At 40.7% G+C, this 26,859-nt stretch overlaps 1 protein-coding gene across 1 annotated transcript in view; it reads left to right on the top strand.

Annotated features, from left to right (window-relative positions):
* The window catches only part of LOC311493088 (GDNF family receptor alpha-2-like), a 51,565-nt gene that overhangs the window by 4,923 nt on the left and 19,783 nt on the right, over positions 1 to 26,859 (top strand). The window contains exons 3-4 of the mRNA XM_084551627.1: positions 7,640 to 7,726; positions 19,099 to 19,477. Of these exons, the coding sequence (XP_084407753.1) occupies positions 7,640 to 7,726; positions 19,099 to 19,477 (466 nt within the window). The remainder of the gene's footprint in view (positions 1 to 7,639; positions 7,727 to 19,098; positions 19,478 to 26,859) is intronic.

Raw genomic sequence — 26,859 nt, forward strand, 5'->3', positions numbered from 1 at the left:
GCTCTTACAGTGGCGCTTTAATCTAATCACGATCCATTGTGCAGTCAAGCAGGCTTTTGTTAACTGGAAACAATCTATGTACAACATCCATCTCTGGAAACAAACACGAAAGGCTGAATCCCAGCAGACGCCCTCAAAATGGTGCTAAACAACTTTAAAAATCGTTTGTGGACAGAACAGGAAGGTGTTGATGTAGATGTTAGGTTAGATGTACCTTTAAAAGTTTTATTTTAGTAAAGTATTTGTGGAAAAGTGGTGGGTGCAAGAGTGTGTGAGAGGGAAACGAAGAGGATGAAGGTTCACGGGATTCAAAGGAGTGAAGCTAGAGAAGGTGAAAGAACATGAATCAAAGGAGGAGACGGAGGCCATGTAGTTTTCACTGATGTGAAAAATACTGATGAGCTCTGTATGAAGAGTATCATCTGGTTAATGGCTTGAGGGCAGACATATTTATACCTACGGCCAAGTCATAGTAGTTCAGTAACAGTAAAAAGCTGTAAAGAAATCTCACCCTATGGCTGGAACTTGGTATGTTGCTTATGACCCATGTTGACTAGGAGCAAGAAGGGTGCCTGCAAGACTGAGGGTTAAACCATTATATCCGTGAAGAGAAAGCTGATGTCGACTAGGGATGGTCTGGGATTGATACAACACCCAGCTCCCTGACCGGCCCTGCACAAACAGCACAAAGATACTCTGCTGCCTAGGGCAAGGTTAACCCATTAACTTGTGCGTGTACTAATATTCTTTGCAAACACAGAACCAAGTGAATATTGAAAACAGTTAAGTTAAAAGTGTATGAATGATTTAGCAGTGGATAAATGGAAAACAGGTGATGTGTTTTTCGTTTGTTTTTTTAGAGTGAGCATATTAATTTAATTTATTTTTATGTGTTTGGCTTTATAAATCTGAAATAAAAAAAACACACACACAGTTTAACTTTTGCAGGACGAAAAGACGGTTCAAAGAGGCGTTTTACTTCAAACTCGTTTTAAAATGGGCATCTAATGATTCTATGATCATTACTTCGTATCCATTTCAAAAGGTACAAAACAGACAGATTCAATTTAAAAAAAAAAAAAATATATGCATAATACATTTATGCAGGATCACAGAAAGCGTTTATTTTTCATGTGTGGATGAAGGAATGATCACTTCCAGAATATCAAGAACAGTACAAGTCAGGGTTTGTACTCTTTCCAAATCGAATGGACTTTGCCAGCTGGAGGACCTTATCACGTAATATTATGTAAATTACTCCAGGAGTTTAACCAAGATTTAAAGTTTTCAATTATTCAAAAGTTTAAAACAACCTTGTAAGTATATGCTTCTTTAAATTCCTTACCCCGCTTAACCTGCTCCTCGCTCCTCTTTCTCGGTCCAGCCACATAATGATCGCACTAGCACCATAATCTAAAGCAAGATATGTTAGTATTTGAGCACATTGTGGTTTAAAATTGAATGAAAATGCTGTACATGGACTAATTGTCTAAAGAAATTAAAAAATCAACACAAGTTTGTTTTTTCTTCACGTAGGTTTAGTTTAATTGCAAGACCCCATGCATTATGGGATGTTATATGATCACCTCCAACAGCATCACCAGTTGTCATGTGGTGTGTCGTCAGTAAATGTAATGGCTGCTTTCTGCGACCAGTACTGTGAATTTCAGAGTGATTATTTAAAACATCTGTTTTAAACCCCTGCTGCTTTTTCTTGTGACGCTTCACTGTTCCTTCAGCCGACTGAAAATGTCATCCGTGTTTGAAAGCAAACGGGAGAGTCTGCCCAGGGGCTGAAATGTTAAGCGTTCACCTCGAGCTGCTGTGGGTCCAGTGTCTGTGAGACGCGCTTGTAAATTACATCCGTGATAGCAAACAAGGGAATGAAATGTGTTTAAAATTTGACAATATGCGAGTTGAAACAATAAAGTGTTGCTGCGAAAAAACACTTAAAGTACCGACTGCCAAAGTGACAATGACGTGATTCATTACCGTCATCAAGTGTTGCTTGATGTGTTGTCTTGAAATATCAGGGAAAAGTGCACAGTGACACATTTCAGCAGGTGATAGCAACTTTTTCAGTTTTAAAACACATTCTTTATCCATACGAGTGTGTCTGAATAATGAGGTCCTGCAGACATAATGTGGGCTCAGTTTTCCTTCTTGATTACTATCGTTTGCCTTTACACTACTGTACTGCCCAGTTTGGCTTAAAACCCCCAGCTAAAAGGTGTTATAACGCCGATGTCTGAATCATCCATGACTGTGCTAATGGTGACCCGTTAATTGTGTTTTCTAACGGAAAATGGCAGCTGAATTCAATGTGTCAATGCAGCCGTCCTTGATGGATAATGGGTGCTTTCTTCTCTGAATGGGCCTGTGTGAGGCAGTGGGGTCTATACGGCAGTTTGAATCTATAAAAGAAGTAATTACTAAGAAAGAAATATTGGCTGCTACACATAGGAATATTGTATTGGTGGCTGTGGTTCTCCTTCAATTCCGCCCTGGGCCTCATGTGAATATAGCCTTGCAGGTTTGCAGTGGAATTGGTCATTTAAACTATAAGTTCCACACCTTCAACATACATTATTTCGCAGCCTCGGCTATGAAATCACAACCTGAGTCTCAAAGTAGGAATCGAAGAACTTTTTATGAGGACCTTTCAGAGCAGTTTAATTAGCCGAGCTAACTTTCACCTCAGAGAGAGAAAGGAGTGCTCCGTCAGGGCTCTGCGCCGGTTTGTCCAAGCTCATTGTGAAAGGAGACTGTATCTTTACATGGAATTACCAGAATACTAGACAATTTTGTAGAATGATTTATTTTCTCAGTTTTTATGAATGTCAGCATTTCAAAGGTCACCCGCTGAATATGTCGCCACATCATTCTAATACCACGAGTTGGACTATAATGCTGTGGGAAGTGGCTTGAAATGGACAGTGTGAGTATTCTGCGTGCATCATGATAGAGTCAGGCAGGGAGGAGGAGTAATGGAGAGAACGAGAGAGAAGACAGGAGGTGAGGACAGGAGGCGAGGGCAGGGGCGGAGGATAAGTGATGAGGGGAGAGAGAAATTTAAGAGAGAGATGGAGAAAAACCAAAGAATGAAAGAGTGAGACGAAGAAAGAGAGAGTCGTGGGGGAAGGGGGGTTACAAAGGTACACAGTATTCCTGGGTGAAACCATCATTACTATGAGCAATGGTAGCAGTCACCGGCCATTACCTTAGCCATCCACTGTCATAAGCAGAACATTTTTCCAGTCTGCCCCGCATGTCAGGGGATAGGGGGAGCAGGCTCCTGCATGCTGAATGTGTCCTCTCTGCTTTCTCCCTCCCTGCACTGGAGACCCATCCGGCGCTCGCTAGGTGGCTACTTCATCATCAGAGGAAGGGACCTGTCGATAGCTTCTGGAAGTGATCAATAAGGTCTTTTAGAGCATTCCCCTCATCGTCCTTTCCATCCCTCCTTCTCCCCTTTTCGTCTCCTAACCTAAGATGTGTAAAGGATGAGTGACACACGACGATAAAACAGTCACTGTTTGTCTTCGTAAATCTGTCTAATGATTTTCCACACTGTAAGGTGAACTGCCCCGGATGACTCCTGCACACCGCGAGGCTGGTATATAGTGTGACAGTGCGGCAGAAATGGGAGACAGGTAGTGGGGCTCAGATTAGCCTTTTACAGGAGAGTGAGTTCTCAGGCCCTCGATCAGAGGCGAGTGAGTGGCGGGCCATTCTGCTCACTGAATACTGTCATGATGTGGGCATTAAGACTCACTCCTGGCAGAAAGGTTCACAGCAGTGCTGGATGAATGCGCGTCATAGAAGTCAACTACCAGGCCCGCCGGCCTCTTTCTTTCTCCGTCTGTCACTCTCTCTGCGTCGTGAAAGAGCTGCTTGCTTTTTTTCCGTCTTGCATATGGAGGAATTCAAAGCACAGCTAGGAGTTAAACTATTTTTTTTCTTTTTACAGCCATACCTTGATAACCAGTTTGTATATACAGCAGCAGTAATCATGTTTACTGCATAAATTGGTATCAGAAATTATTGTGGGATTTGCTCAACTCTCTTTTTCCTTGTGGCGCCTCTAAAGTGGGTGAAAAGAGAAAGAGTTTTTATCCATCAATATTCGACATTTAGCACCTGACATTAAGTATAGTGATGATTTAGGTAACAAGGTGTGTTTTTTTTTTTTTTTTTTTTGATTATTATTATTAACATTACATTCGCATAGCCAAAGGGAAGGCTGAAAATTTCAGCACTCATTTCCTCAGCTGTGTTTGCCCACCGCGCCACGCTGGATTGGAATTGTGACTTGAAATATTATTCTGAGCTAATCCAATATTCTATTTGTATGGTTTGAAATTGAGTTTAAAATGTCAATATCACTTCAAAAGCCGAGCCGTTAACTGAATTTATGCCTCAGCTTGCGTTCTGTTAAGCACAATTTGAAAAAAAAAAGAAGATGCATTTGCGGTATCGCATCGCTCCATCTTTTCTTCGCTGGAATGAACACGTAATGGGAGGAAGTTGAGGGGAAAGATTAATGCATTTTATTCTAATGTAATAAGAAAAAGAATAACCATATGCCAGTGCTTCCTCTGATACGTTTCTATAATCCTAGTATACCTTAAGACGTGATTTAAAAGGAGACTGGTCTGGCAAGCCTGAACTCCACTGGCAGCTCATCTGAAACTTTTGGTACGGCAAAGGCTCGGTCACCTTTTGGTTCCAGCTGAGTTCGTGCAGGAGCCAGCAGGGCTCTGCAGAGGACCTCCGGCTGTGCCCCAGGCTGCTCGGGCTGTGCTAAACTTCATTTTAATTAATACGAGAACAGAAGCCACGTTGTAATGTATTGTTATTATATGAATAAGGAGTATGCAATCTGTATCCATATGAGTATGTGGGATTTTTCTGCAGTGCTTACAGCAAAAATAAGGAACAGTATCAAATAAATACAAAATAATCAGTGTAGGGCACCTTTAACAACGCAGTGTGAGTGACACTCATTAAAATTGACTTTGCTTCCAGCAATAAGCTGTTTGCCAAGAATGTCACTAAATGTCCATAGGACAGTTTCCATCACCTCTGGAGTTGAACTTCACTGATAATGCATATGAAAAGGATGAGTAATGGTGCCTAACGGCCTCATAAAAAAACCCTTATGGCCAGGGAGAAAACTGTGAATCTACTTAAAAGCAATGTTCTTCTCAGGCTGTATAGGAAAGGGCCTGATTGTCTGTCTGAGCCGGTGCTGGTCATGCTCCATACTGTCAGAGCAAATGAAGTCAAACGGAGGCTTAATTACAGCGATAAGTTGTTGCCCTGCGGCTAAAAACATCTTATCACTAAACAGCTGGGAAGAATTTTCTATTACTTGATGAATGCATAATTGGGTCTAGGGTGACTGTCAAAGAGCATTTTTTTTTTTTTTTAAAGTACAACACGGCTTCCTGCTGCTGCTTTTTCCTTGTTTTTTTTTTTTTTTTACATCCTAAGGGGGTGTGTGATCAAATTCAGCATGTCTTGTAACATCCATGTAAATAAGCTTTTAAAATTCATTAACTGCAGCTAGTGTTGCAGTTTGATATTATTGTTTTATAGGCTCACCAGAGAACACGCTGTACACCCCTACTGACTAGTGTGGAATTCAATGTGCTTTCTCACAGTTTGATGTGGACTTAATGTACAGTGACGCTTTACTATACCGTTAGAAGCTGCCTGAACACAATGGCGAGCAGAAGATAGGAAGATAGGCCAGCCTCTATTCTGTTTTGTTCTGTACAGTACAAACTGTTCTCAGGGTGCTGGGAGAAGCATTACGCTTCTCTGTGTAACATTTGCCGCCTTTTTGAAATGTACAATAGCGGTGGGTGCTGCTGAGAAAAGACATGGAGGGAGGGTTAAGGTGGCAGTTTGCTGAGTAAGTGGTTGTCTCGAACTCTTGAGAGGCTTCAAAGCATTATAGTTTTTGAAGGTAATTGTTGTAATTAGACATACTGAGAGATCGCAAGACCTGCAGCCCCTCAAGTCTCTCTTTTCTGATAGAAATGTGAAGACCAGCATGAACAGAGATTAATTGAAAGGCGGGTGGAAAGACAGGAATACACGTTCAAAGAATGAAAATAAAAACCTGGATGCCTACATTTGTATGCCTCCATAAAGCCAGCCATGGTTGGAGGTATGCTTTTGGGGCTGTCCCATTTTCTTGACACAGTTTTTCCCACGCGCCTCAAGGGAATAAACTTAAAATTGCCACAAATGTTTTGGCTGTGAGAGATCACAACTTTACGTTTTATATCCAGTAGAATAAAAAGTTAATCTTCACTGTGGCATCATAATATTCTTCAAAAACACTTTTATAAAATTCATTTGATTTATTGTACAGTCTGATTCTGGACAGACATAGCTGTAGTCTCTACATTGACTGTAACTGCAAAAATAGATAGAAGATACAAATACAACAATTTCAGAACAAGCATATATAAAGTTTAAGAAGTATTTCTGTCTTCCTCTGTGATTTTGTTTGTATGTCTTTTCTATTCTCCCTTTGTCTCTCTCTCTCTCTCTCTCTCTCTCTCTCCCCCCTGCTCTATTATCCCTCTCTAAAACACACATCCAAACCTGAACTGAGCCAGATGTCAATACCTATATGTGCTCAGAAAATGGCCAGCTGAGCTGCTCCATCTTGTTATGATTGTCAATATTGATGGAACTGGGTGATGTAGACCTATACACAGAGCAGTGGCTCTGCAGATGTAGGCTGCTTTTTCTTTACCGATTTCTGTTTGATGGCTATGGAGGCTATGAATACAACAGCACTGTACATACTGACAAACACACCTTCCACAATAGCCTCACCTATTATCACAGCAGTACGATTTTATCAGCTTGCGTCATCTTTTTTTCCTCTAAAATATGGTGATGAACAAAATGTGGTATGTCTATTGATCAGTTCTGCTGATTGGTTGTCCTGGAAGAACAATCTTGTACCAACAGGTTTCAGATTTTGTAATTTGTTGCAGCGGGCCTCGAAGCCTTCCTCACAACACCCTCACTGTGTTTCTGTTAGGATCAGAATGCAAAGCTATTACACACTGGAGGGTTTGTCTCAATCACACCGAATGGCTATGAATTTTAAATGTGGGATTAGGGCCTACAGAGAAGCAGGCACATGGGAGAGACTCAGTCAGCCTAGTGCTGATTTGATTTTTCTTTGGCTTTTTTTTTTAAACAAACAGCTTTGGCAACACATTGTTAGAAGGGAAGATGCATTGCTTGTGCTTTAGGCCTTCAAGTCCTCCCCCTAATCAAACCACGGCAGGTACAAATACTCTCTTCAAGGGGAAATGATTTCATCACACTGAAGAACCTGTTTGCCATAAATAAATAATAATAATAAAAAAAAAAACTACGTCTGTTACAAGAGCCGTCCATTGTCGGTTAGCCAGCTCAGTAATGTGTAATGACATTGTTGCACACACAAATTCAGCCGGCTAAGAAAAGTGTGTATTAAATTTCCTCTGTTTCTGTTGGCGCTAAAACACATTCCTGCATGTTTTCTAAAGATCAGGTTAAGGCTCGAGCAGGTCCCCTTGAGCGCTGTTAGAATGAACCTTTGTTATCCCCTTTGTTGTTTCAGGTGAAGGTATGGAGGACACATCTCCGTACGAACCTGTCACAACCAACTGGCACCCTGACACGTTGCGCTTGGCTTCCATCTCTTCAGGTACCTTAACTGAACACAGATTTTATTGTTTGTGTAAAAATGTGGTGTAATTGACTTGGGGGGTGCTGCACAAAAAAAAAAAAAAAAAACAAGAAAAGTGCAGTGGTCTAAAGAGCCTGTGTCGATCATTCCTCACTGGCTGTCCACCAGTCATCTGTCCTTGGCTTTGAATAAATTGACTGCTCATTGTTTAATCTGTCTTGGGATATGCAATGGTTGCTGTGGGGTTCTGAGGTAAGCCATACACTCTCAGTGCACCACCACACATTTTTTTCCAGTCATTGATTTTACTTTCAGTTTGATTTCCTCTTTGGTTTACTAATTAAACAGTCGAGGACTCCGCAGGAGAGCTATAGCCTGCTATTTAATCTACTGGTTACTATCGTCATGGTATCACTAATCAATGGAGATCTTATTACAAGATCCCGCTCCAATAGTTAATGCATTGTAGATGCATGCAATGGAGTTGTACAATAGATGTGACTGGACACAGGAACCACTTCTCCTCAGTCCAGAGCTACAGGCTACAATCACTTGAAAATTCAGTGTTTTTCTTTCATCCAGTTCTGACAGAAATTTCCTAAGGGTGTTCTCGTCTGCTTTTTTTTTCTTTTTCTTTTTAGCCAAAAGCAATTCTAGAAACACCGAAGATGGCACATTTTCCTTTTCTCTTTGCTGCTTTGTTTTATAACTGGGAGGAACAAGAAAGACATGCTTTTTTTTGCATAATCCCCTTAGCTAAAAATCAGCACTGTATCACTTTTCTCTGAAAGTGTGCTTTTTTGATATATTGAAAGAGGGAGAGCCTACCAGAATAAATATGAAAAAGTGCAGGCTTTGATTTGTTTGGAGTTTTTAGAGATGATGGCAAACTGCCATGCCTGATTGAAGCAAATCTTCATCTAGAAAATATTCTGATTTTAGCCAAGGCTGCACAGTCCTCAAAATTAGTTGCTTTATTAACAGAAATGTTGGAAGGTGCACTTGGATTTAAGATAGGAACCAAAATATCTAAAGTCACACACAATCATCTTAATTTATGAATTTTACTTTTATGGCTATATTTTTTTAAAACGTGCGTTCGCAAATTAGGCACACTGTTTAAGGAAAAACAATAAAATGCAAAAAAATTGAATATTATGTATCAAAAAATATGTCAAAATATGTGTGGCATGTATGGATAGCAATTAATAAAAATAGAAGTGAGCACATGCTACACTTTTCTGTTGTGTGGGAAAATTAAAAAACTAAATAAAAAAATTTAGGCCTGTTTAGTAGTTTTGAGATGCTGAGATGTGATGGCTGCAGAAATTGTTAAAATCTTAGTATTAACAGTTAGTATTTAAGCTTTATAAACATAATTAAGAAAGCAAATCTTTTACTTGCGTTTATATCAACATCTAACTTTGACTGGTATACATCTGTTTAGGCATTTTGGTGTCTGGTGTAGTGGAACTTGTGGAGCCGCTCAGCCACATGGCGGTGGACGTCATGTCGTTTGTTCCTAACTGTGGTGTTAATCACAGTGTGAGGTGTGAGGGATGAGTAAACAATCTCAGCTCACACCGGGAAAACAGTATGACTTTAATATATTTGTAAATTACAAAAAGCTTCAGAATGAATCAGTGGTTAACCCAAAGAGAAATAAATAAAGTCTTTTAAAATGACTCGGACGCACACATGGCTGTAGAATATTGATTCATATTGATGAACACACTTCTGACGGATAATTTGGTGAATGTGTTTTGTGATAATGTTATTATTGTCATGTAATTACGTGCGTAATCCTGTTAATTGTGTTGCTTGCTGTCAGGGTAATAGTTTTCTTTTTTTATTATCAGAATTTCATCCTGCAGAGGGATTCACTTCTTTTTTCTTTCTTTCTTTTTCTTTTTTTTTTTACAAACAGACAGAAATTAAATAAGTAAAAGCAGCTGGCTTTCATGTTTACAATATCAGCTTCCTTAATTTTGTATTTTTTTTTTTACAACTAACAGTACCTTTAATACTTTTCAGTTCTTGGCACGGTAACCTGCCACTACTTCTGTGAAGAAAGCCTATTCATTGACATTTTTAGTTCAATATTGCTGTTAAATGCAATAATAAATGATGGCTTGACCTGTTGTATCCATCCAACACTAGATCTCGTAAAATAAGAACAGATAAATTGGATCCTGTGGATCCAACCTCTGCGAAAAATGCTGTGTGGTTGTTACACTTACAAATCTGAATGCAGGGTGTCCCTGGTGAGATTTCCTGTTACTATCAATCTAACAAAATAATAATCAGAAGTACAGCTTGTTATGTTTAGGCTACAAGGGTACAAGTGCAAGTGCCCTGGTGAGACAAGGAGTGCAATACAATGCGCATAGAAATATTAAGACACAACGGGGGACTTATTACTGTATCCATTTTGCTTCAGCTGTTTCCTCCATTCTCTCCAAGGTGAAATATTGGATTTGCTCTCCAAAATCAGTTTAGCCGCAAGCTTCCCTCATTATTTATCATTTCTGAGGACAGAGTAATTGATTGTGGCACTGAGAGAAAACCACGGGCAAACAGATAAGTAATTACACACTTGTTTTATGGAAATACTTCTCACTAGGAACACTCCAGCGCACAAAAGGATTCATAATCACGTCTGTAAATGTTAAACTGTATAGAGACCCAGGGAATATATGATATCTGGCTGGCTGATGAGGACAGGGGAATGTATATTCTCCAAGAGGAAAGGATGAAAATTGGAAAATAATCTCTGCTATTTTGAAAGTTTTTGTGCCGAACAAAGATAAGGGACAGAAGTTAAGATAAAAACGAAAAAAACTTACGTACAATGAAGTTAAAATGAAACGGAAATATGTGGAGACTTTGTTCCTGCGAACCTATTCCACACGTGCTTCACACTCTGATTGGAAATGTGTAGTCACAGGTGCTCATTTTTGCATACTGTATCTTGGTTTACTCTTGCAATTTGCTTGCACTGTACACTCAGAGACAAAATCACAAGGAGAACATTTAGCCCTGTGGGACCTGTCCCTTAAAATAAGAGCATCCTCATCCATATTTCTTCAGCAACAGTTATGACAGCATAGCCAAGGATGGCTTTGTCAAAAACACAAAGATGAATTGTGCTCTTCCTGCCCTGGCTTGGCTGCAAATGTGCACCTGCATCAGCAGTGTTTTGTCACCTTAGCACTCAGCACGGTTGCATCCTGGGCTGCGACGAGTGGCCTTGTTGACAGCAGTGGGGGCTTTATGCAGCGATCTCCTTACTGCCATGACAGCGCGGTGGCACTCACAAAAGCCCTATTGTTCCACTACCTAGCACATACCACCACTAAAGAGTGATGGTAAGTTAGTACTAAGCAAATCTGTAACAGTAAGTAACATGAGAAACCAGAAATTGCCTAGAAAGTCACAAAAATGTATACACCTATTGCCATACAATGACCAAAGAAGGGCACCTGTGAAGACATGGGTTTAGTGTTTAGTTTCACACTAGGTATCTTTGCTACCCCTGGTTACCAGCAAGAAGGAATGCTGTGAAGAAGTCAGTGTTCTTCTTTGGGTGTTAATAATGGATAACTCCAGATAACAGTAAACACAGCCTGGTCAGCTTCCAAGACTGTTGGCACTGAATCTGTAATATGATGATGGTTATGTGTTGTAAAATCTTAGTCTTCTTTACAGAGATGCTTATACTGTAGCAAGGAAGCCCTGTGAAAAGATTCAACAGTCAAACTCTTATCACAGTAAATTCCTGAAACCACTATGTGCCAAAGAAATATTAATAAGAAAATGTGAACTAAACATGCAGAAAAGAAGAGATCTTGATACTACTTGAAGATAAACAGGGCGTTGTTAATATGACTGTGAAACAACCAATAAGCAACACCTCTGCTCTACGGAAACACACTAGACAGCACTAGATTCAACCTGGAGTGCAGGACAAATTTAAATAATACCAAAAATGAGCCATTCAGAAAGTGTGACTGCACAAGTGATTAAGAATCAGAGAGATTGGACAGCTCTGCCTCCTTTTTAATCAGCATTTGAGCTGCAGTAGCACAATTAAAACCACCTCAATGACAGAAGAGGAGAATACTGCATCAAATTAAAGCATGCATGCAAAGTGCACCACACAGCTACTGTCTGTTCAAAAACCCAAAACAACAGCGTAAAAACACATCATGTACAATAACAGTAGTATTTTAACATGATGTTCACAGTAGTATATTATTAGTTTATTGACTTCTATCCTGAATACTCTTCACAACTGTTTGATTAATTAAACAAGATATTTTTCTTTGCATTCAAACTTGCAACTGCTCAAGTCCTGTGCATAATGTGTAAATCAGACAATTTTATACTATATAACAGTATGTAGCCTGTTTTTTTCCCCACTCATTTAGACCACTAATCTTGTTAAAGAAAAAATTAAAATATTATTTTATTGCTTCTGCTGAAAAGCTTGTTTCCTGAAAGCTTGGGTGCAATGAGTACTCTGAGCTTTGTCAAAAGTAAGGTGCATACATATAACTTTTTGCCACTGGAAAAATCTTCATCACCAACTGATAGGGAACGCTGAGTGAGTGTTACCCAGAGGAAATCTGCTTATAATCACTTCTCTACCGAAAGCCCTTTCAGTTCTGTAAGAGTTGAGCACACTGAGCAATATTAATATATCTTTTCTCTGTTCTAATCAAATTGGACTGAGCACCAGCGGGAATCTAACAAACCAAACAAAAAGATGAAACATGGGGTTGCTACAAGGAGGCACATCTGTTTTGTTTACAACCCCCGCCAGTAATAGACATGTCGCCGTCAAACGTGTTTTGTTAGCTTAGAAAAATTAATCACCATCTCTCACTGATGTAGTCTGTAAGATACCTTGGATGGCTGCCGCTAACAATTAATACTTTGACCATTCCTTTTGATCATTTTACCCGTTAATCTGCACATTAGTTTCTCGGTTAATCAATAAATCCTTCTGAAAATAGTGAACAACATTCATCACAGTTCCCCTGAATGCAGAGCAGATGTCTTCGCATTGCATGCTTTGTCAGTTAACTAACACAACAACTTCCGCTGTTTGTTTGTCTTCTTTCCATGGCTCTGGCCACATTCACAGAACTGGAGTCACAATATATAACCACTTTTTTCACAGTTTCAACTCAATGGTCCCGTCCTCAGATCAATAACACACCATGTGTGAAGAATGTGTGGGAGGATACACTCTTATTAAAGCCCAAATGTATGCAGCCCGTAACTTACAGGATGCATAGATATCATTGACTCTTAGTTGTTAATATGCTCCATGTGAAATGTATTGTCTTCTCTTGACCCAGCGCTGAGCTAATTAACTTATTAGGAGCAAAGGGCCGAAGAGAATCCCGCCTTCAGGGGTCCCTCCAGGAATTAAGTTTAACATCCCTCAGTTAGACCTCCTAACTCCCCACACTAAGCCTCTCACCTCTCAGTTCACCATCCCACCATCCAATTAAATCCAGAAAGCTGTTTCTACAGCTGAGGAAAAAGGAAACAGAGCAACAGCACTGCTGAACAGGCTGTTGGATCTTTTGACACATTCACGTTACTCTTGTAAAGATTACTATTGCTTTGGCAAACACTGAAGTTTTTTTTTTTTTGCATGTAGGGTTTTTCTTTCTTTCTTTTCTTTCTTTTACCTTTATTTAAACTCGTTTTAGGTTATTGGAGGTCTAAGCACATCTTTGCATTTGCTTGTTTGTGCCTGATTGGTTTTGCCCACGATTGTGCTTGTGTACATTTACTCCACTTTGTTTATATGCTTCATTATTCTGTGTGAATTTTCTAATCAGTTTACCCTTAGTCCAGCCTTAGCTCGTCTCTCTGTGGGTCAGTAATGAGAGTTGTTCCTAGCTCACTTATCAGATGCCCTTTGTGAGAGTCAGCATTTTTCCGACAAGTTTGAATTAAACAGCAGTAAAAAAAGAACATGTTTGTTGTTTTAACTTGTTAGCGCAGTTATTCCCTGCTTGCACGCGGGTAATGAACAAGGAAACAGATCATTGATAAAATACTGGGTGTGCTGACCTTAAATGAACATCTCCTTAGATAATTTAAATACATTCTGCCAGTGAAGGAGCTAAAGGGCTAGCTTCTGGATTCTGGGGCTTTGAATTTCATTTACAAGTGTGTTCTCAGTTATTTAAAATTCCTTTGGAGACCTATTTCCACACCTCTGTGCACACAGATTTATTTTCACACACAAATATTTAGTCTTCTCTCATTGTTTCCGTGTCTCCTCACGTTCTCTCTGTCACATGCTGGTTCATTTTCCAGCAATAATTTCATGCTCGGAGAAAAAAAAACATCCTCCCCCAGAACAGAATTTTTTGTGAACTCCGCTGATCTTCCTTTTGACGACATCTACACAACGCGCTCGGTAAAGCTCAGGGAGATGATGTTGTAGATTCAGTGCACCCTCTTCCTCCCCTCTGGAAACCCCACTGCGACACAGAGTACAGAGCTAATGACTGATGAGCCCTTTGACACGGAAATGCTTGACATGCTCTTCGGGGTTCAGACTAAAGACTTCCCTAACAAGCTCTCGCACACTCACCCAGGGCCGTATTAAATCCAAACTTTGGCACCTTTCCTAATTACTGAGAACATACCCAGAGCCAAGAGCCTCTTCCTAACCTGGGCTGAACTCCCTTCTGCAGCACTGCGTCCCTTGAGTATGGGATGATATATGAAATGCAGAATTCAAATTAGGCTGACGGAGAGCAATTACTGGGCAAAGAAGATCCCTTACACTTTGGGAAAAAAAGGTATCAAAATCCTGATACAAAGTGCGTGAACATTTTATCCTTCCTCCCATTCATGCTCACTTTGTCCACCTCTCGTTCTCTTTATTATGCTCCTCTCTTTTTGCTCACTGGCACGCGGGTCTTAGGTAATTCTGTTTCTCTCCTTCTGTTTCCCAATAGGTGTCTCTTATCGCCCCAATTCTTTCTCACTTCCTTTTCTTTACTCCTTTCCCTCTATTTTTTTCTCCCTGTGTGCTTTAAGTGCAGAACAAATAGATGGTTATTTCAACTACATTGCCACCGGTGGGGTCTAATTTACAATGCTCATAGAGGAGTCCTATTAAAATCCTATTTACACTCAAACAGTAAGATCTCCAAAAGCAATGACAGTGCTTTCTTTAGCTGCTGTTGATATCAACTAAATGTTATGAAGCAATCATTTCCGAGGCAGACGAGGTGTTTGTGAGTAAATAACACAGAACAATCTCTGTGTGAATTCAGGTTTTGTACTACCCGCAATTAATTTGTGGCATCGTGCTTCATGCGCATGTAAAACACCTCTGCCAAAAATTACAATAATGTTATGGGAAAAATAATTTATGACTTCACCTGAACTTAATGACACTGGCTGTAACAGACAGTGTGTGTATCTATTCATTCAGTCATTAATGTATAGCACAAAAGCCAGCGAGGTAAGTTAATAGGTATGTGCAAGCTATTGTGATGCTGAGTGCTGTTGATTGCACCACTGATGAGCTGGGTTAATTATTCTGAGCAAGAGTTGCGCATCTTTCCCGAATTAGGCTGGATTAATTGAAAGCTCTCCAGCATGTCTCTGTAAGTGGCTGTCCAATCTGTTAGTTTGTGTCCTCTCATTTCATATATCTGTCATGATCGGATCCTGTAATCAACTGCGCAAGTTTCCTCTCCCCTCTTAAAGCATTTTCCATTTTTGCACGTCTTGTATCATTAGCTTATCAACCTCTTTCTCGTCACATTACGGCAAAATATGTTCGCTGAAAACCTTTATAGTAATGCACTTGGAAAATCAATTACATCTCTGTAACACAATACTGAACATTTCCATCTCCGCTCCTTTGTTTCCTTCCTCTTCCCCCCCTGCTCGTGCTATCATCCTGTTTGTGTGTAAGCACGTCAGAACCATCAAGTGGGCTTTGCTTCTTATGTTTGCCCCAGGACATCTTTGTGGGTTGAGCACCAAATTCAATCTCAGCTCCCCAATCAAAGGTAGTAAAAACCCGTCCATCGTTGCAGCCTCAGAAGCTGCTTCAGCCCTTCTTGGTCAGATAAATCTCAGTAGCTCATCCTTCTCCTATTTTATTTTCATCCTGGACCCCCCCAGTGGCCCACATTAGCGCCTGCAGATGGCCAGTGGAGATTTAGGAGCTGCAATCCATCAATGTAATGCAGCCTGAACCACTGGGCTGCCGCCCTGCTAACCTCTCCTCCAGCTGGACTATACCGCCCCCCCTTCGGGCCTGCTTCAGGCAAGCTTGGCCCACTTTGGTAAAACTTTGGCCTTGCTTTGGCCTCTTCTTGACCAAAGTGAGCTCTAGTCTCAGATCTCATTGTAATCACTGTTGACCTAAATTGCTCCTGTTACGCAAGGCTGGCTAATTGTCTAATATTCTGCCAATAAGATTTGATGTTTGTTAAGGTTGCACAAGAAAATTATCCAAGTAAAATTCTGTCTGCCTTTTTTTTTTTTTGCCATTTAGACAAGACTGAGGGTGTTAAGCTGCAACACAACTGCTGTGGAGTTTTTATCGTCTACCCTCACAGAGTGCAAGGATAAACAAGTTACTTTTAATGATTCAGTGATGTCTTATTTTAATAAGACATGCTTGGTTAGTATTAGTAAAGAAGACAATGTCCTCCCTGGTGGCCTGTGACAAATAATGGAAAAGACAGCAGTGGTCTGAACACCTACATCTGTTAAACTGCGCATTTCTCCCAAGACCCTGACCATTTATCAGAGTGCCTGCTGCATTAACCTTGATACTTTTAAATGAAAGCTCTGGTTAACGGAAAGCTAGATTTAGTGCGCTTTCTTCTTTCTGTGATAAACTCCTGATATTCTACCTCTGTTATTCCTCAGCGGTTGGGAGTTCTGTTTTATCTGGTGTGATCTGAAACCACGAAATCATTAATTTGGGGGGGTTTGCTTATTTTACTCTCACTGTTGCAATGTGCTGTGTTCCAGGTATGCCCATTTCTAGGATTGATAACGTGCAATGCACCACTTGGAAACAATATAGCGTCTCTAGCACACCCCTCTAAAATAAATAGTCTTCTTCCTGCTCCAGGCTGTCTGATAGACACAGACTGAGATTGGTTCTGTTGAATAAGAGATGAATCTCTCGAAGTGTCACCATGCCGCCACAACCCCTGAAATATCATTATCTACAGGGGAGGGAGGTTAACTTCTCTAATATAGAGTGAGTACAAGAGAGGGGTGCCACAAGCGAACATGCACCTTCTTTATTACTGGCATATTTTAGGAAAGCAATTTTTTTCTTTTTTTTCTGTGACTGTGGCATACGCAGTATCTCAGAACAACCAAACATATCTATTAACATAATCTGTCTACCACAACTATGATGTGCACCCTGGGGGCTACTGACAATGTTTCTATTTGTGATTACGCTAAAACGAAACACAGGAACTTAATGTGGTACTTGAACCCCCAAATAAGTGGATGAACAACATGGAGTATTTGTCTTTGACCTTAGCATGTTTTTACCAGATGTTAAAGTATTTAGTGTTGTTTCCCACTATTCTTATCAATAAGTGGTCCTGTCAATATTTACCCAAGGTCTCATATTTGCTTTATTTCTATTGAATTTATGGGGGCTAGTTTACTTGCATGGCGGCTTACTCACTGTAAGTCAAAAAACAAAAAACAAAATAAGCAATCGTATTAAATTTAGGTAACTACTTGATAATGTGTGTAATGTTTTCATACAATAATCACATCATAATATTACCTGGAAATGAATAATGTATTAACATCCAATTTGGAATCATAGCTTAATTCATTCATATTTCACTCAAGGTTGAAACCGACTGAATCAATAATTCAGTTAGAGTGGATGGAGCTGGCTGCAGGCATCCCTCCAGTGCCTTACTGATGGTTGGAGAAACAGAGAAGCATGGATGATATTGAAGAGCCTCTGTCAGTGTTCAAGTCAGAGATTCAAGGATTATTGTTCAGAGCACTTTGCAGCCCACTCTGAACTGTGTCAGATTAATGATGTTGAGTCTGAGGTTCTCTGGAAAGATTTTTATCCATCCGACGTGACTGTATATGAGCTGTGCATCTCCCAGATATAATGTTTATACACCACTTCTTTGTAATATAAGTTAACTTATCAGTAAGATGGTCACAGATAATTTGTGTTTTTCACCAAATATCACGCACAACGGCAGCAACTTAAAATGACTACACCAGATATGTCAAACTCAACTGTGTTCAGCCAGCAAGATAATATTTTATATCTATCAAAATTTGCCCGCAAAAATGCCCCAGGTATTTTGTGTGCGCACCGTTGATGCTACAAATCCCAGACTGCATTGCAATAGTTGAACTTTTTGCATCAGGCAGGTACGTCAATCAGCTCCCCCTCTCAACTTTATTGACAAACTCATCAGTGTCATGGTTGCTTCGGCGGCCTATAGGTAGAGTACGCTAGCGCGACGCTCTGAAGCTACATCAGTCCATACGGTTGACCCATAAAAGCTCAAACCACAAGCATTAGAGCAGTAACTGTATAAACGGAGATTCTTACACAAAGACTTAATAACGCTGTACCAGTTAGTAGACAACGGGCTAAATGGGTTAGCCTACTGTTCCACGAGAGCACACACAGCAAATAGAAAACTATAAAACTATAATAAAATATAAATGACAACACGACCACAGCTAAACAACAGTCAGTTAACATACAGACACGCTGAATGTGTCCGTTGGCCAAATAACAGCAGCATGGTTAACTCGGCATTAGCATGCTAACTTAGCCCCGCTAGTCTCATTTTATTCTGGCGTCAATTCAAAGTGTCAATAATAACAAATTCATATAACATACAGAAAATGTCAGGAAACTGCTGTGGATTATTAATCTCACAATGTCTTATGACAAATATCGTCGTATTGGTCCCAGCTGGTAAAACAGTCGGTAAAACTGTATGAATGAATTCTAATAATGAAAAGACAATTGTGTCTCATTTTAAATAAATATCCATTCTGGCTGGCCCATGATTTGGAGTCAGTTCTTAATTTTGGCCCTCTCTCTGATTGAGTTTGACACCACTGGACTATACTATTATTATATCAAATCTAATTGGTGTTATGAAATTTGATAATTGTGATTAAAAAAAATAAAAACAAATCTTTTCTTAAACTTTACCAAAGATGCTATCTGATGTTTCCTAAAGCTACACAAAGACAGAAGTCAGGAGGCTCAAACAGTTTTGACCAGAGTGTACACTTCTTCTTGTGAATCACTAAGTTGCCTCTCTCTCTCTCTCTCTCTCTGCTTTTCTTGTATTTACTGTCAGGTATGCTCACAGTGGCTCCAAAAGGTTTCCACTGTCCTGACACTGAGAGAAACTGCAACCCCTGCCTCGATGCTGTCAAAGCTTGCAACCTCAACAGCAGCTGCAAGAGGCAACGCTTCAGCTACATCGCTACCTGCAGCAGAGAGGACCCCAACAAGGGCGAGACCTGCAGCAAGAAGCGCTGCCACAAGGCCCTGAGGCAGTTCCTGGACCGCGTGCCCGCTGAGTTCAGCCATCGGCTGCTGTTCTGCCCCTGCCAGACTGAGGGCTGTGCTGAGCGACGCAGGCAAACGATTGTGCCTGATTGCTCCTATAACGATAAGGAGAAACCCAACTGTCTGGAGCTACGGAGGATCTGTAACCAGGACACACTCTGCAGGTGAAGGCCAGTGGGTAGAAGTGGGGCGTGCTGTATAGTGGGGTTAGTGCGGGTGGTGGCATTGAGTTTATGTACACTCATATGCATTTGTTTGTATAATTCTGCATGTGTGCGTGTGTGTGTGTGTGTGTGTGTGTGTGTGTGTGTGTGTGTGTGTGTGTGTGTGTGTGCAAATAGGTTTTTGATTTGATGGTTTAATCAATAGATGGAAAGATAGTGCTGCAAGACAAGCAAGCTATCACCAAACACATCTGATTCATTATCATCTTCGGGGAATATGAGAACAAAGAAATTTCAATCTATGCATAAGAGAGTGTTCCTTAGAAATGGCAGTTCCCTTCCACCCGTGCCATCCTAAACTTTTTATTTCTCTGTTGTAACTTTGCCAGTGAAGTAATTAGACTTTCAGAGAAGCTGTGGCTATTAGACGCAGGATGAAGATGTGAGGCTAAGTTGAAGGGACAACGCTCAATTAAGCTGAACAAAACATTAGTGGATCACTTTGGCTGCACAGGGCCTCTATTGGATTCAACTGGCCAGATTCAATTCACACCCACCCAGCCGTGACATGTTTCCTTGTGTTAGTACTGCTGAGAGCAGGTGAAACACAGCGGTCGTAGCCAAATCAGCTGTCAAGATCTTTCTAACCCCAGAACCATGTCTGGCCATCGACAGTCTGCCCACCCAGTCAGTTGAAGGAGATATGCTCTGCATTCATTAGTCTGATAGCATAAAAATGTGGGACCTTTGAATAATTCCAAGCATTTAAAAGCTCATTTGTGAACCTAATGGAGTTCAACCAAGTGTTAGACCCTTGAAAGCGTACTGCTAAAAATAACACTCATGATGAGAGAATTAACACAACAGAGAACTTTCGGCTACTTTTTCATTCCCCAGAGTGACAGATGATTAGACAGCTGACACAATTCAGTGACGGGTCTTGACAGTGTTTGTAATACACCTAGTAGTTGTCTAATCTCAGAAGACACAGAAGGTGATATTTCCTTCCTGGTTCGTTAGTTGCAGTAACTGCCTCAAAATCAGCCATGTCTTCAGAGAAGTACTTTTAATTATCTGCAGTGCTTGATTTAATGTTACAGGTTATGTTAGAATAATTTACTTGAAGCATCTTCAAACATTTTGTTAATTAATTTCCCCCACAGGAAAAAGAAACAATAAATACGTGACACGTTTGTTATATGGGCCATAAAAAATACCATGTCCTCTCTCTTAAAAGTAATATATACTACCTCAAAAATTAAAATTAGTCCACCTCATGATGTTCAAATATTTTTAAGACCAGCATTTGTCTGGATGTTCACTTACTTTACATCTTGTTTACGTAGAGGTGAGCTACCTATATCAGGTGTGCACAATTATTTGGCAGCTTCTTTTCCTCTGGCAAAATGGTCCAGAAAAGAGATCTAACAGACTCTGAAAAGTCAAAAACTATAAAACATCTTTCAGAGGGATCCAGCACTCTTGAAATTACCAAGATATTAGGACGTGACCACAGAGCCATCAATCAACAATTTGAGAAGAATCAAATGTGAAGCTACCAGGAACCCATTATCCTCCAGTGCTGTCATATGCCAGAACTGCAACCTACCTGGAGTAGCCAGAAGTACAAGGTGTTCAGTGCTCAGAGGCGTGGCCAAGGTAAGAAAGGCTGAAACCCAACCACCACTGAACAAGACACACAAGTCGAAACGCCACGACTGGGCCAAGAAATATCTGAAGATAGATTTTTCAAAGGTTTTATGGACAGATGAGATGAGAGTGACTCTCATACGGCAGCAAGGTGGAGGTGGGGTACTGGTATGATCTGGAATTATTAAAGATGAGCTTGTTGGACCTTTTCGGGTTGAAGATGGACGCTAACTCAACTCCCAAACCTACTGCCAGTTTCTAGAAGACACTTTCTTCACACAGTGGTACAGGAAAAAGTCTGCATCTTTCAAGAAGACCATGATTTTTATGCAGGGCAATGCTCCATCGCATGCATCAAAGTACTCCACTGTGTGGCTAGCCAGTAAAGGCCATAAAGATGAAAAAATAATGTCATGCCCCCTTCTTCACCTGACCTAAACCCTATTGAACGGAGATGTACCGTGCAGGAAAGCAGTACACTGCTCGTTGATGGTCAAGTGATCAAGAAACTGACAGACTCCATGGACAGAAGACTTTTGAGTGTGATTGAAAAGATATAGTGGTTATATTGGTCACTTATTTATTTTTTGAAATAATGTTTATTTGCAAAGTAATTCTGCACACTAATAGCTGCCTAATAATTGTGCACACACAGATATTCTCGTACAAAAGTCAAAACCTCACTTTCACTTCCTTAAGTATTCAGATTTGAGGTTTATTAACATTTTGGATTGACCAAGAGCACTGTTGTTGTTGTTAAATAATAAAACTAATCCTCAAAAGTGCATCTTGCCTAAAAATTGCGCACGCAGTGTAGTGTTAATGACCAAGGCTCCTCTCCACCAATACTAAATCCTACAACCACGCTGCTAAAGAAGTGAAACTCCGTCACCTCTCCTCCAGTTTATGATTGTCTGGATAATTACCTTCTTGCCTGCATTGTGTAATCTGTTTTCAGGCTGAGTTGCTTTCTTTGACCTCTAGGCCCTCGGGTGTCTGCCGTGCACCTCCTTATTGAGAAAAGATGAAATAGAACGTTAAAGCTCATTATCTGTGGCTGCGTAATGACCCACTGAGGTCAACAACTCGATGAGTACATTCACGGAGGCGCGCGTTTGACTCTGCACCACTGGACGAACAGCCAGTCAGGAGCCGCACATGCGGCCTCGAACAGCCACTTTCAGATTGAATGTAATTCTAATAATTCACTGTTTGTGCATTCCCCGGCCGCCGTGCCAGAGAATGTCTCCATGTTTCAATTAAAGTGAGATCAGGTCGGTGGTGGGCTGCCCTTGTTCTCTGATTGGGGATTTTATCCTGCCATGAGGGGGTCTACCATCTGATGAGAAATACTTAAAGTGTCCTCTATCTGTGTTGGTGTCCTCTGTCTGTTACATGATGTCAGCCACCATCACAGGACTGTACCAGAAGACCCTGGAAACACTGATCTATTTTATTTTATCTGATAATTCACTGAAGCATTGCTCTAACTGACACATTATGTCCTTAGATTTTTCTGCACTCTTGGTATGTTGTGTAAGTTGTTTGAATTTAAAAAATATTTGTCAAGCTAATGAAGATAAAGTTTAGATTTCTGCAGCATTAGAGGGTGTTACGTAACGTCACACACTAGACACAGTCCAGTCCAACACCAGAAGAAACTTTCCTGAGCTCTGCTTTCCTGTCTCAGAGATGTGTTGATAAAAGCAGGAGGAAGATCATTCAATGACAGCCTTGTTTCCCCTGGGGAAGCCCGTCCGACTCCAAACAGGGAATACACAACTTGCCCAAGCCTATTTCATTTTAACCCAAGGGACATATGAGAGAGGAGGCGGAATAGTAGGAGGAAGAGAGGGAGGGAGAGATAATGAGAAGGTGACGGGGGGTGGAGAGGGAGGGATGGTCTCAGAATCGATCTGGGCCGCAAAGCTACTGCAGCAGGTTGGAGGTTAGTCGTTTGGTCACACAGCTATGGATCCCTGCAGCAGGCTCTGCAGGTCATCTTGAAGACAAGCTTAGCTCCCAGTAACACACTCTGGTCAAGAAGGGGTCATGGCCCAAAACACACTCAAGTCAAAACAGATTTAAAAATGTATACTCGCCTGTTTTATTATTTATATTGAACGGGTAAAGACCAGCAATTTAATACGAATAAAAATGCCGTCAAATACTTTCTATTTGGGAGTTTTACTCAGAGCACTTGGGCTGCCAATTTGGCTATAGTTTCACCTTTGGAGACTGTTTAGATTGTTCCATGTGGAACACAGAGCTCAATCAAAGAAAAACAAAATATTTGAAAAGATTTCAAATATATAATTTTGGCTTGGGCCTAGACGCCATATTGCACTGTACAATTTCATTTTCCTCCTGGTCTCTGTGGAGGCAATTGTTGACACACTCTGAAAGTCTAGGGAACATAGATGGACAGAGAACAAGCATGAAGTGGAGCAGCTCTCATTTCTTACACCTGGTGATACGTTTGCTGTAGTTATTACATTATTACCTTCCATAATCCTGCACAAACAGACAAAAACAGACATCTATGCGTTTGCTACTGTTCTCCTACCTCCCTAACTTCCTTGCCTTTCTGCTTCTACACAATGTGTTGTCACCATAATTCGAATGGATCCAACATCTATTCATCTGGGACTGCTGAGTCCACAGAGTGACAATAGGCTATATTTGGAAGTTCTGTTTTAGGGGTAGCATAGAGAGAGCTTGTGTGTGAGTGTGTGAGTGTGTGCTTGTGTGCTTGTGTGTGTGCATGTGTGCATGTATAGTACGCATGCAGAGAAAATCCCTATCCATTTTCGTGTTCACGGCACACAGGCCCAATGAAGCCAATCCCAAAGAGCACTGAGTTGCGTTTGTGTAGTGTATTGATTGTTTGAAGGATCAATGCAACACTTCTATCTTTGATTTATTTCCCCCAGTCTCGGGGCTCACTGGGTGCTCTTTGATTGAGTTCTTTGGCCACTGGTTTTCAAAGTGGGCAGCTGAGAGACAATCGATCACTTTACAGGTAACCTGACCCAGTTTGTGAAATGTACAGTACAGTTTGCTTACAGAAAACTCAAAGGATATTGCACTCTTTCTTTCACACACCAAACACACACACATTTACACACACTAGCCTAAATCAACAGTCTGCTTTGCTGTATCTGACAACCTAAGCCTCCACTGAGGGGGAGCAGCGTAGGGGGAATGACTGGCCCAGATGGCAACACTGTGTAACATCTGAGATGGAACCTAGAAGAAATGGAGATGCTGCTGCACTTTCATCATCATTTCTCTCCCTCTCTTTCACATTCACTCGCATACCAACATACTTTTGTGCTCTTGCACTTGTGAGGACCCTCAAAGTATTCCCTGGCCGCTGATTCCACCCTAACCTCCCCTTCATGCATTTGGTCAGTTCTCTGCAAGCACTGTAACTTTAATGAGCAACCTAGATTTGACTGTGTGGAAACAGATTTTCCAGGAAGGGAACTTCCTCACTGTATACGGGAATAGTGGCAACAGATAAGTAAGTACAGTAAATGCATAAATGGAGCTAGGCAATAAAATTATATGTTCAACCTAAATACACACAAAACTGTATAGTAATGAGTGTCAACAGAGAACATATAACTGTCAGATGTAAATTTTTCAGTTTTTGTCTTTTAGTTAGTTTCATTCAGCAGAGCATTCACATATGTTTACCTTATAAAGCTAAAACGGTGTCACGCTTCTGTACACACCAGGAGCAACTTAAGCTTGTCTCTCCAACTCCTAAGAGAACATCTCACCGTTAAACCATTAAATGCTCCACTGTGTTCACTGGTTTCTAGAAGCAAATACTGGCCAAACAGTCCTCACTTTCCACAAACTCTTACGGACTCAAGATGGCTCTTAAATACACCAATCAGTACTAGTACATAAAAACCACCAACAGGAGAAGTAAATGACACTGACCATTTTGTGATAATACAATGTTTTGCTGGGAAAATTTTGGACCTGGCATTAGTGTGGATGTTACTTAGACATGTAGCACCCACCTAGACCAGACCAGACACCCCCACCCCATAGCAATGACACTCTGATCCACAGAGGCCCGTCCCCTCAACCCATAGGACCCAAAGACCCCAACTAACATTCTGTCGCCAGACACCACAGGACAACCTCAGAAGGCCCGTGTCCATTCACTGATGAGTCACAACTGTTTTCGAGGCACAAGGGAGACCTACAGAATACTAGGAAGGTGGTCATAATGTTATGCCTGATCAGTGTATAGGAGCAGTGTATGTTCTTATACTTTCGACAGGAAATGTTCTTTTACTTACTTTTAGAAGTCTGTGACCAAGGCAGTGCATGGAGCGTTTCTTTTTCTCTGGTTACATTACAAGCTATCAAACTGAAGTTTCATTTCTGATAGTGTTAAGCTCTGGTTTTGCAAGCAAAGCATGTGTCAATACGTGACCTTTTTCTCATACATAGTACAGTTTGCTGCAGTGTGTGGCTTTAATCACGCACTGGCTGTGGTGGAGATCTGCTTAGCTTGCTGGCTACACAAGACAGCGGCAAAAGGGGAGAAAGGAAGGAAGAGCCAGTGAGGATGTATTAAAAGGGTAGTGAGAGCAGTGGGGCAGGAGTTGGAAAGAAAGAGCTGTGCGTTTAATTCATGGATTAATATGCACCCAATTACCTTCCTAAGTGTAATCTCTAGGGGAACATATAGCGGAAAACAGCAGGCATATTACTGACAAGGCCTCATCCTTTACAATCACTTCCTTCTATGGTACTGTATCTATTATTAATACAAACATTATCAATAGCGCTTCAGACTCATCTACAGGAAGGTCGATGTGTGGTTTTGAATGTGTCAATTAGGGCTTCCTCCTTCGCTTTTTATCATTCTTACTCTGAAACTCTCGCTGTACTTAAAGAGTCTCACTGAAAACTGCAGCATGGACATTTCTGTAAATGTTTGCCACAGAACTACTGTATATAAGACTAATCGCTTTTTAATTATTAGTTAAAACTATAACCTTCTACTAATTCTGCAGATTTTTCAGAGACGGTTCATCCCTTTGTTTGACAGGCACCCTCTGCCTGGGGGATGGCCATTTGTTTTGTTAGGAGAGAATTCGGGGAGTTCAGATAACCTTGAGTAAACTGCACACCCTTAATCGAACATGCTGTTGCGGCTAATGTGTGTGGCATGCTTGATTTAGCATTCATCCCAATGACATAACATTCAGTAGGAGGTTGTAAGACACCTGCAGTGTTTAGTGTAGACACAAGCAAGAGGCGCAAAGCGAGAGAAGGTGAGCAAGTGAGCTTGTAAGCCAATTTTCCTGTCACCAAACAAGGAACATTACAATGACGCATAAGTAAGAATTTCAAAATAAGAGACGAAGTGGTTTAATTAACAACAAGCTCTAATTAAATAAAAAGTTAAGATTGTTGCTTGTTTCCCTGTTGGAATTTTCTGCTTATTAATGCAAGGGAGGTCGTGCCACCCGCCAGTTTTTGTCGGTTTCAATTCTCTGCTGAGTAAGGGGACGAAAGGTTGTGTCATGTGACAGCTAAGCTACAGAGTCTTGTGTTTTGACTGAATGCCATCTGTCCACATTGCCCTTTCAGAGTATTGACTGGGAATCCCAATGAGTATGGCAGTCCAAAATAATAATAATAATAATAATAGTAAAAAACATAAAAATAAAGAAGCCTCTACCCAGACACACCTAAAA

This window comes from Chelon labrosus (assembly GCF_963514085.1).
Source record: "Chelon labrosus genome assembly, chromosome: 9".
Taxonomy (NCBI): domain Eukaryota; kingdom Metazoa; phylum Chordata; class Actinopteri; order Mugiliformes; family Mugilidae; genus Chelon; species Chelon labrosus.